General features: G+C 38.3%; 1 protein-coding gene across 1 annotated transcript; it reads left to right on the top strand.

Moving 5' to 3' along the window:
• Nucleotides 1-41: 41 nt before the first annotated feature.
• Nucleotides 42-11,841, top strand: DYNLT2 (dynein light chain Tctex-type 2). Its single transcript, XM_059083379.2, has 4 exons — nucleotides 42-170; nucleotides 6,402-6,608; nucleotides 9,377-9,535; nucleotides 11,616-11,841. Exons 1-4 carry the CDS (start codon nucleotides 63-65, stop codon nucleotides 11,724-11,726), a joined length of 585 nt encoding a protein of 194 aa, XP_058939362.1. The 5' UTR covers nucleotides 42-62; the 3' UTR covers nucleotides 11,727-11,841.
• The last annotated feature ends 559 nt before the right edge of the window (nucleotides 11,842-12,400 follow it).

The raw sequence follows: 12,400 nt of genomic DNA, 5'->3' as shown, positions 1-12,400 counted from the left end.
GCTTCCGCGGCGCAGGCGCGAGCCAGACCCTCTCGCAGGAATCGTCCGCGAGAGCCTGCGCGATGGAGAAGCGGGGCCGGGGTGGGAATCCGCCCTCGACCGCGGCGCCCGAGCAACCGCTGATGACGCCTCGGAAAGAGAGGAGGCCTAGCATGTTCGAGAAGGAGGCAGTGAGTGAGGAGACTCGGGACGAGGGCCAACCCCTAGGCTGCAGAGCTCCGGCTTTTGTGGTGTAGACCCTAGACCACAGCGCTGACTGAAACAGCTTCTTCAGTTCTGTTCAGATTTGTTCAGCTCATGTTTCCTAAGAGGCGTTTTCCCCAGAAATAGTAATTTTAGTGTGTTTAGTGCCACCACACAAACCGCAGCTTTACTAGCGAGAAGTAGGTGTTTGTGTGCTGTACTTCAAAATAATAATAATATTTGGATTGGATATACCAAGCAGAACAATGAGATGTTCTGAGTTTTTGAAAACAGCAGCAGCCTCAGTATTTGAAGAACATTTGAAGAGAGAGAAAGTTAAATTGAAAATAATTCTGTCCATTAACTTACTGTCTGGAATTAATGCAAAATGACCTTCAATTTTATTGGTGGTATAACACCATGATTCCTGTATGAGCATAGTGTGAAAACCATTACTGTGATGGACACTCCATCTTTTATTGAGACTTTGAGAGAGAATAATTTGTCCAAGGGTACAAAACTATAATGATAGAGCTGGGACTTCTGGTCCACTTGCCTATAATTGTTTCTTTTCATACCTACTTTGTGGGACCCATAATCAACAGGATGAAGGAGAAATAATAGGCAAAACACTAATTTTTGAAGATGTTTATTTCAAATAACAGAATCCTTCCCACCGCCCCCCCCCCTAAAAAAAAGTCATGGCAGCATTTCAGGTTCTAATGACTGCTTTTTGGTGTCTACATTTTACAGAGGAAAGAGAAACAAAAGAAGGAAAAATAAATAGGGCAGGTTCGCAGAACCAAGAAAAAGCACAGCAAGACTAGAAACCTTAATATATTGGATTTTAAATTCATGCTCCCAGAAACTTTGTTGTATTGTCTTGTAATAAGTCAGAGAAACAGGTCACCTGAAAAATATTTGTATTTTGAGGTGCCTTTTATACACTTACTGTCTACTGAAGATTAGAAGTCTTGAAAGGTGAGGAAGTCTGAATCCAAAAGGAGGGGACAACAGATAGGTTCACTTGGTATAAAGGCCAGAATCTGGGGAAAGGGAGACATGGACCAAGGCAGTCCTTGCTTATTTGCTATGAATGTGATTAACCATGGTTGTCTTTAAAATCTGGGCTTCTACAGGTAACAGATTTGAATTGGGAAGAGACTGAGAAAAGATTTCACAAACGCTCACTAAATGTGCCTGAGGGCAGTGAGTCACTAATTAGTCATTCCTAACTTTCAGGTAGCTGATTATTCTCATGATCCTGAGCATAAGAAAGATTAGGACACAATTTAATGGCTATAAATGTCCTTTGATTTTCTGTCTCCTGCATCCATTTATTTTCTTCTACTAGTAGCAAATCAGTTTTCCTTTGGAGAATTAACTAATTCCCTGTTGGGCAGAGTTTTGGTGGGACTGTCTGTCACCTTTCTTAACTTTGTGGTGAGGATGAGACCCAAACTAGGCTGATTAGATGAACTCTTCCTGTAATAATTAAAGAAAGTGGTTGAGATTAATTTAAATTGAAGGTGGCATACTGAACTGCCTCAAGTGTCTGACTCTTTAGGCTTTAGGTTCCATTCTGTGAGCTACTCTGTATCTTTCCAATTAGTTATGTAAAGAGAAGAAATTAAAATTGATACCACAGAAATACAAAAGATCATAAGAGATCACTATGCCACCTAGTTGGACAACCTAGAAGAATGGATAAACTCATAGAAACATACAACCTTCCAAGACTGAGTCATGAAGAAAGAAAAAATCTGAATTGACTGATTACTAGTGAGGAGATTGAATCAGTAATCAAAAACCTACCTAAAACAAAAGTCCAGGATTAGATGACCTCACTGGTGGATTCTACCAAATATTAAAATAAGAATACCAGTCCTGCTCAAACTCTTCCAAAAAAATAAAAGAGGAGGGAACACTTCCAAACTCATTTTCAAGGCCAGCATTACCCTAATACCAAAACCAGCCAAGGACACCACAAGAAAAGAAAATTATAGGCCGGTATTCTTGATGAACATAGATGGAAAAATCCTCAACAAAATATTAGCAAACTCAATTCAATAGCACATTAAAGATAATACACCATGATCAAAGGGAGTTTATTCCAGGGATGCACGGGTGGTTCAACATCTGCACATCAATCAGTGTGATACACCACATTAACAAAATGAAGGATAAAAATCTCATGATCCAAAAAAAAAAAAAAAATCTCATGATCATTCAAATAGATGCAGAAAAAGCTTTAACAAAAATTAGCACCCATTTATGGTTTTTTGAAAAAACTCTCAACAAAGTGGTTATAGAGGGACTGTACCTCAACATAATAAAGGCTGTATATCAAAAGCCTACAGCTAACATCATACTCAATAGTGAAAAACTAAGCTATTCCTGTAAGATCAGGAAAAAGACAAGGATGCCCACTTTTGCTGTTTTTATTCACGTAGTCCTGGAATTTCTAGATAGAACAATTAGGTAAGAAAAAGAAAGGCATTCAAGTTGGAAAGGAAGAAGCAAAATTGTTGCTTTTTGTATATGACATGATATTAAATATAGAAAATCCTAAAGACTCTACCAAAAAAGAAAAAAAACCAAAAACATTAGAATTACAAAACAAATCCAGTATAGTGGCAGGATACAAAATCAATATAAGAAATTCTGTTGGGTTTCTATTTACTAATAATGAACTATCAGAAAGAAATTAAGAAAACAGTCTCATTTATGATTGCATCAAAAAGAATAAAATACTTAGAAATAAATTTAACCAAGGAGGTGAAAGACCTGTCCACTGAAAACTGTAAGACATTGATGAAAAAAATTGAAGACATAATAGAAATATATTTCATGCTCATGGGTTGGAAGAATTAATATTGTTAAAATTTCCATAGTATCAAAAGAACCTACAGATTTAATATAATACAATCCCTATCAAAATTCCAATCCCTATTCCAATTCCAATTCCAAAAAAATATGAAAAAAGTGGGCAGAAGATCTGAATAGATATTTTTCCAAAGAAGACATACAGACGGCCAACAGGTACATGAAAAGATGCTCAACATTACTAATCATCAGGAAAGTTTCATATCAAAACTCACAACTGTTAGAATGGCTGTTATCAAAAAGACGAGATAAGTGTTGGTGAGGATGTAGAGAAAAGAGAACATTTGTGCACTGTTGGTGGGAATGTAAATTCATGCGGCCACTATGGAAAACAGTAGAGAGGTTCCTCAAAAAGTTAAAAATAGGACTACCATGTGATCCAGTAATTCCACTTCTGGGTGTTTATCTGAGGAGAACAAAAACACTAATTCAAAAAGATATATGCACCCCCATGTTCACTGCAGCATGATTTTCAATAGCCAAGATATGGAAATGACCTGAATGTCCAATGATGAATGAATGAATAAAGAAGATATGGTGTATATATATATATATATGTGAAATCTTGCCGTTTGCAAAAACAAACATGGATGTGTCTCAAGTGCATTATGTTAAATGAAATGTCAGAGAAAGACAAATGCCATATGATCTCTCTTACATGTGGAAGCTCACAGATGCACAGAACAGATTGGTGGTTGCCAGAGGTTGGGGGTGTGGGGAAAGGGCTGGAGGGTGGGCAAAATGGGTGAAGGGGGTTAAAAGGTACAAACTTCAGTAAAATAATAATAATATGCTCAAGTGTGGTTTATTCCAGGAATGCAAGGTTGGTTTAACATTCAAAAATCAATGTAACTCACCATATTAACAAACCATTAGGGATGAAAAACAGGATGGAGATTGGTAACATTTCTGCCTAAATTAAAGCAGCTTACCCAGTCATGGGTCTAGCTGGATGATGACATATATCTAAGATGATGTCCTATCTCTGTAAAGCATATGCAGTGGTGGAACAGAAAATATGTGCTTCTTATAATCAGATGTCAAGAGGAGAGGTGGGGAGATTCTGCACTAAACATGCTCTTCCTCTTCCTAACTTGCTTATCACATAATCTCCCTCAGAGAGGAACAAATCAGAGGGTAAAGAAGGGGAAGTGTTGCTCCAATAACAGTTTCTGCCACATAGAAACATCAATGGTAGAGAATAAATATTTTCCCATAGTATTCCTGGGAATATGATTTTTTTTTTTTTTTTTTTTTTTGTGTGTGTGTGGTACGCGGGCCTCTCACTGTTGTGGCCTCTCCCATTGCGGAGCGCAGGCTCCGGACGCGCAGGCTCAGCGGCCATGGCTCACGGGCCCAGCCGCCCTGCAGCATGTGGGATCCTCCCGGACCGGGGCACGAACCCGTGTCCCCTGCATCGGCAGGCGGATTCTCAACCACTGCGCCACCAGGGAAGCCCTGGGAATATGATTTTTAATGTATACATTTTAAACTACTGGTTTATGAAGTAAGGTGTGAAAAGTGAAGAGGAGTGATATAAATATGTAGAACTGTAGGAAAAGATGTAATAAACATTAAAATTAATAAAATTTTAGTAGGGAACAATGGTATTTTTATGTTATACAACTCCTAAAAACATAAAATGTGTTTTTAAATCACCTTAAATGGGACATTGAAAGAATATCAAAGGAATTAATGCTTCAGAATAAATTGAAAGCAATTTTTGTAACATAAAAAATTAATTGTAAATAAAAGTTCTTCTGTAAATGCAGAAGCAAACCATGTTCCTGGTTTGAAAAGCTATTGTACAGTTATGAAGTTATTTATCATTAACATTATTTGTAAACAAGTATTTTAAACTATAAATTATTATTCAGGCCCTGATCTCCCTATAATCTATTCACCATACAGCAGCCACAATAATCTTTTAAAACTGTAAATTAGAAAATATCCCTTCCCCGTTTAAATCCTTCCAATGGCTCCTCATTGTTCTGAGAATAAATTTCAAATTCCTTTTCAAATTCTACTTAGTCCTACGTGATACTTTTTTGTTTTTAATGTATTTATTTATATTTGGCTGCGTTGGGTCTTCGTTGCTGCACGTGGGCTTTCTCTAGTTGTGGCGAGCGGGGGGCTTCTCATTGCGGTGGCTTCTCTTGTTGCGGAGCACGGACTCTAGGTGCGTGGGCTCAGTAGTTGTGGCGCATGAGCTTAGTTGCTCCGCAGCAAGTGGGGTCTTCCCAGACCAGGGCTTGAACCCATCTCCCCTGCATTGGCAGGTGGATTCTTACCCACTGCGCCATCAGAGAAGCCCCATGATACCTTTTTAACCTAATTCTGTTACTACTATTTTCCTCACTCTAAACGATCCAGACACACCAAACACACGTCTATTCTCAGAACATGTTCTTTGTCCTGCCTATTTCCTGTTCCTTTTAGACTTCAGCCCAAACTGGACTGAAGGGACTTCTCCAATTATTCAGTCCAAATTAGGCCCTCATGTTGAGTTTCTATCAAGTCATGTGATTTTATTTGTATAGCAATTAGCACTATTTAAATTGGCTTATTCATTTCCCTATATACGTTTTTAATTGTCTATCAGTCCTCCTCCCCACTAGAAGGATAACTCCATGAGTGCAGAGTCCGTGATTATGAGTTAATACACGTAAAACAATTCCTGGTTATTATAATGAAGTTCACCACTGTAACTGCAGAGCCTAGAGTACTTAACTGAACCATAGTAGCCACTAAATAAGTAGTTCTTTAAGACAGGTTGAATGTCATACAATAAATGTTGAATGTAAAAAGCACAGAAGGATGTATATACCAAATCAATACACTTTTGTTATCTTTTCAACTTAAGACTTACAAATGTGTTATGTAAATAATTGTATTATTTATTCAAAGATAAAATAATTAAAATTATAAGAAGACAATACAGGGTAATATTTTCATAATGTCAGGGCAGGTTTTCCTTACATACCAGTCTTCTAGCCATTCAGTTGCCCTCCCAGGGGCCACTTTTGTGTCTAGTTCTTTTGCATCTTTTCCATGGATGTTCTAAATATATGCATTCAAATTTGTGTTTGTGTGTATTTGTGTTTATAGATAAATAGATAGATGATAGCTATATTCTTTTTTCTTCTTTTACCAAATTGATAGCCAGGAGTGAATCTAGGATTTAGCAACCACATAATCACAGAAGTCTTATAATGGATTTCCAAGCTTTGTGTCAGTCCTGTCCCATTGCGCCCGGGTTCTTAAAACCGAAATTTCATTTTACAATTAAAAAAATAATCTCTCTCTCTGTGTCTCTCTCTCCCTCCTTTCAGTATGCACAGATTTTAAGAGAAAGACTGAGAGAATCAATTCATGATGTTCAGTACGTAGAGCCATCATTTGATGACTCAGTTGCTGATACAGGTAAAGAATGGAAGAGTGCCCTGGCAAAACTAAAGTTTGCTAATTCATATAGAATGGAGCCATTGAAAAAATTCCAGGCTCATTCAGTAGAAATGAAAGTCCAGCAGATATTAAAGGTAGGTTGATAGATATATGTGATAGCAATATCTTAGCTTTGGGGGTTTGATAAACTATATTAAGATTTATGGCAGTATATTTACCCTGATTGATTTTTTTGTAGCTTTTATCTTTGAAAATATGAAAGTACTTTGTAGCCATACTCAATAATCTTCATGTTGATGCTATGATTAAAGCTAGACTAAAAGGAATATTCTTTTGCTATTTCATTTAACTCTTAATTATCCATAAATTATTTATCCTTCAGGTTCCATGTGTCTCCCATATTTGGAGGAATTAATTAAAAAAACCCATATTGAATATGTGTGAAAAATTGATTCATAACGACACGAAAACATCTTAAGAACAGGCAGTCCCCAATTTATGCATGGGTTTTCTTCATTAAACCAGCTGGAATCTGAAGTTCATTTAAGACAGCATGAAACTCAGACACATGTTTTCAGGCTAGTCCAACAAAGCTTCAATTTTACAAAATTAATACTGTAATACTAATACCAATATTAATTATACTAGTGTTGGTATCTGAAGACTACATGGTTCAGGTGGAAAGAATTCCCTTCACCATCTTTCCTAATAAAGGGCCAAATTAAAAACTTTCTAATTATAGAATGTTTGTTTAAGGGACCACTTTTTCTGAATCCCCTTTTCACCTTTGGGCACCAGGCACGCAGGATTTTCCTGATGACCACATTCCCTTTGTGGGACTCTACCCAGCCTAATCTCCCTCCCCCACCTCTAATTTACAGCATGCACTCCTTTAGTAATAACTGATGTAAGCTAGCTATTGGAAAGAAAGCATATGTTTAGTTTATTCTGTATAAATGATTAATGTCCCTTTAATTGTATCAAAGTTAATTCTTAAATGAATTAAGCTTTATTAATACAGAAGAATATTTAGGAAACCCACCCTCCAACCTCCCTCCACCACCATAGACAGATACATGTCTAAGCTGAATTAATAATTATCAGATAATATTTGGTAAAGTATTATGGCTCATAACTTCAGGAAATAAATTCAATACAATAAAATAATTATTAATTCTCCGATCTAAACACTAATAGCAAGCATTTGTGATTGAGTATACATTTTGGTGTGTCTCTCACTCAGCCCTACCACATAGACTGAGTTCAAGTTTATTGAATGTAGTAGAATTTCAAGTTGTATTTGCATGTGATAGCGTATAGACTTGCATTGAGCACGACGGCGGCTGGAACGGCTTATTGGAGACATAGGTGGAAGGCTAGGGGTCATAGAGAAGCTGGGGATTTTCCTTTGTGCTCAGGGAACACTGAACACGGTTCTAGACACAGAACCAGTATATACTGGTGGAGCTTATCGGTATCATCCTATAGCACGCACTCTTTATTTATTAAAAATGAACACTTCGGAGGATAAAGCCTGGGATCTCTTAGGCAGATTCAGAAGAGAGAATGGATGTTGCAAAGTGTCCAAAAGATTGAGCCAATTGCCTGAGGGAACTAAATTATTCTAGACCCAGTTTAGATCCAGAAGCATTCTAGAAGGGAACCAAAACCAAAAAATGGGTAATTTATTTGGTTTTACTTGCCTATGAAATTATCAGGTAGGCATCCATTTGTTGTCATTAGAACTCAGAACATTGGTTAACTTTTCACTGGTCTGAGTCAGTTAATCAAAGTCAGGTGCCACCTGCTCACCAGCTGGTTCAGGTCTGCTTATGGTTTGTAGGAAAATGTAGTCCTTCATGGCCCACATCTGTCTCCCCGCCTGTCCCCAGCTATATATTAATTTAGTAACAAACATGAGAAATCTTTGATTTCCTTGATATTCTCCTGGAGGCCGCAGAAAAAAGCAGTAGAGTGAGAAGCCATAGAAGCAGGAGTAGAAAGAAGTGGCCTTTAATTTGTGGAGACAAGAAGACAGGACTAGGGATTCCCTGGCGGTCCGGTCGTCAAGACTCTGCCCTTGCAATGCAGGGGTGTGGCTTTGATCCCTGCTTGGGGAACTAAGATCCCACGTGCCACGCGGCCAAAAACAGAGGCAGGAATAACAATGCAGCCTCTGCGCCTGAATTTTAGCAAATATATAAATTTGAAAAACGTTTAAGATTCTCTACCTAAGAATTCCCAGAAGCTTTGTTTTAAAATTCCTCTTGTGTCTCCCTAATAACTGTTTGGCACAGTAATCTAGTAAAGGAAAACTTAAGCTTAAGGGTTGCTAATGAAGGGCAATTGAACATAATTAAAAAACCCAACTAGGGCCTCCCTGGTGGCGCAGTGGTTAAGAATCCACCTGCCAATTCAGGGGACATGGGTTCGAGTCCTGGTCTGGGAAGATTCCACATGCCGCGGAGCAGCTAAGTCCATGCACCACAACTACTGAGCCTGTGCTCTAGAGCCCGTGAGCCATAATTACTGAGCCCCCGCGCCACAACTACGGAGCCCGTGCGCCTAGAGCCCATGCTCTGCAACAAGAGAAGCCACTGCAGTGAGAGGCCCGTGCACCACAATGAAGAGTAGCCCCCACTTGCCACAACTAGAGAAAGCCTGTGCACAGCAACAGAGACCCAACACAGCCAAATATTTAAAAATAAATAAATCTAAAGTTTCTTCAAAATTATTATTAAAATAAATTGGTAAACATATCAACCATTTAATATTATTTGATTAGAAATACGTATATTTTTCAAAAAGTTATATGTATTAATCAGACACATTTTCTACTTCAATTTTTGTTTAGAAAATATTTGGTTTGAAAATTAAAATATTTTTCTTAATTTTTTTAAAGGAAAATCTTAAAGATGTCAAATATGATGACAAAGTCTTCTCTCATTTGTCGCTTGAATTAGCAGATCGCATATTGTTAGCAGTCAAAGAATTTGGTTTCCACCGTTTTAAGTTCATTATAAAAGTATTATTTATTCAAAAGATGGGTCAGGCAATAAATGTAAGTACCTCACTGATTAGCATCTACCAAGTTCAACTATGAGGTCTCCCCACTAAGTGACTTGATATTTATTGCAATGTTGCTAAGGCACTTCCAGATCCTGAGGTGCATCTTGACTGAAAGGATAATTATGTGAACTATATTTTCTTTCACTATGAATTATTTGAAAAATACTAAGCTAGAAATGGTAATTTTCTATTAATAATTTATTAAATTGTATGGGTATTCTGTTCCTTGACCATAACAGTTTTGACAATTTAATGTCATTTAATAATGGATTAACCAGTAAATTTATGTAGGGCACTAAATAATGGTTATATGTACTGAGGAAAATACAGAAAATTATATGACATGGACCATGATTGCCAAGGAGTTTTTACTCCAGTCAAGAAAATAAAGCAACACAATTTAGAGTGTAAGAAAATAAAATGATGCGGAGAACGTAATAGCCTAGGTTTTAGCGTCCAGTTGGCCTGGATATGAATCCTGGCAGCAATACACACTGCCTCTGGCCTGGACATCGTTTTTTCTTCTGTAAAATGGGGATGATAAAACCTACTTGCTAGAGTTAATGTGAAGATTTAATAAGATTATCCGTATTAAAATCCTTAAAAGAGTGCCCAGCCCAGAGTCCTCAATAAACAGAAAGGCTTTTTTTTTTATTACTTCAATAAATATTTATTGAGCAATTCCTACATGAGAAAGGCTTATTACTATTACTTACAAGTAAGAGTGCAATACCCCGAGAGCTTTGTGCGTTTCTAGTGAGTTGAGCGCGAGTGTGCGGGGTGGGACGGTCTGAGGGGCTCCATGAGGAAGCCTGGCGGGAGGCCTTGGCTGGGCACAAGGCTGCCGCCCACACGGCAGTCAGCAAGGCTCCGGGGAGGACAGAGTTACACCACGGCCTCCGTGCACACTCGGGGAACGAGATGCTTCGAGATGGTGACGAGTGCTCCACGGACGGAGTGACTACGGATTATCTGGAGACGGGGAAGGGCCTCTGGCATCTGAATGACAAGAAGAAAGCAGCCGTGCGAAAGATCAGGGAGAATGTCCAAGCAGAGAGAACGTGGAGCGCAGAGACGCCAAGGCGGGGCGAACTCGCTGTGCTTGATTAATAAGCAGAGAGGTGGTGGTGTATTTAGGTAGCCCCACCCCAGAATTTAGCGCAGCCTACGGCACCAGCCGTTTGTCTGCTCGTCATTCTGTGGGTCAGTTTAGCCGGGATTAGCTGTTTGGATCTTCTGCTGGTCTCACGGATGCACTTGCAGCCATCCGGTGACTCAGCTGGACCTAGAGGTCCATGACGGCCTCACTCACAGGTGTGACAGTTGGTGCTGGCTGTTGGCTGGGGCACCTGGGTCCCCCTGCACAGGAGCCATCATCCTCCAGTGAACCGAATGGGCTTCCTTACGTGTGGGGCTCCTCCCAGCATTCCAGGAGGTGAGAGCAGAAGAAGACCTAAGGCCTTTCTTGGAAGTTGCACAGTGTTACATTCTTTTGTTCAGAGCAAGTCCCAAGGCCAGTTCACATTCACAGGGTGGAAAAATAGCCTCTTAATGGGAGATGCCACAGAGGATTTTTGACCATTTTAGAGCCACCACAGAAAAAGATTATGTGTGGCTTTGCAGGTGAAGCAAGGAATTAGGGTTTCTCTTTTAACAGCCTGCTCACAGAGTCAATGCCATTTTTAAATTTCGAGACAAACTTTCGGTCGGAAATCTTTTAAGGGTGGAAGAATAATTCCTTATTATGGACTATAACCCCACAGAATAGTCCTGCAGGCAGAGCTACTAGGCCCAGGTTACAGAGTGCCTCCTGTTCCTGCCCCCGGACACTCTCTGCTAAGGGAGGGTCACTCTGTGTTAGATAACTTACCAGCTCCAGTAAAAGAAAACATGGGCCCGGGAAGCATCACTGTCAAGTCTTTTCAGCAAAGGGAAAATTGGACAAATTACTTTTAAAGTATAACTTTGAGATACTGATGCATCTTCTAAAAAGTATTAAACTTGTATAGATTTAAAAATTACTACTTAACATGTTCGATCTAAAGTGGGTCTTCTAAACATTTCTCTCATAGATTGCCAGCAGTTGGATCTGGGATGTTGCGTGGGACAGCTGGGTTGCTGCGAGACATGAAACGGAGACTTACGTGGCATTGGCCTTAGTATTTGCTCTTTACCATGAATAGCTTGTTACATGTACTAAAGAGTATTTACTTCTCAACTTTTCAAAAATACATGAAATTTATAGATTGTGAATCTCATAGTAGTTTTGATTAGCTATTTTTTTATATCTCCAATTGAAGCTTCTTAATTGTATTCTTTTAACAACAAAGTTAAAGCTGGATTTTTACCTTTATACTTACTAGTTATCATATTTATTAACATTGTATTACCCCAAAGTATAAAAGTATAAGACTTTTTCATATATATATATATATATATATATATATATATACACAAATATATGAATGCTTATGATGGATTATAATATGGGGGAATTATTTATCATCCTAGTTAGATTTAAGAAAATTAGAACTTGCTACAGGATATTATGATGCAACCTTGTAAAATGTCAAATTAAGTAAATGTTAAGATAGGTTTTTGGAAAACTTCCAAAGGCAGATATTTTGAATGGTATCTTAATATACTATATGCATTCTTTTGAAAGAAGTGACCAAGTTTGAAAGAAAGATGTTGATATATTTAATACTTCCCTAACTAACACCTCTCCCTCCAATCAAAACACTTCTAAGTGTGCAGTCTTTCTATTTGTTAGTCCATTAGTTAAGCTCTTCTTAGCTGCAAGAACCAAAAAACCTAACAATTATTTTTTAAAAAGAGGAAAATTGTATTTCCCAGG

Source organism: Kogia breviceps, chromosome 13 (assembly GCF_026419965.1).
Source record: "Kogia breviceps isolate mKogBre1 chromosome 13, mKogBre1 haplotype 1, whole genome shotgun sequence".
In the NCBI taxonomy this organism is placed as follows: Eukaryota; Metazoa; Chordata; class Mammalia; order Artiodactyla; family Physeteridae; genus Kogia; species Kogia breviceps.
Note: the sequence above shows the minus strand (reverse complement) of the source record. Positions and strands in the feature narration are given on the sequence as shown.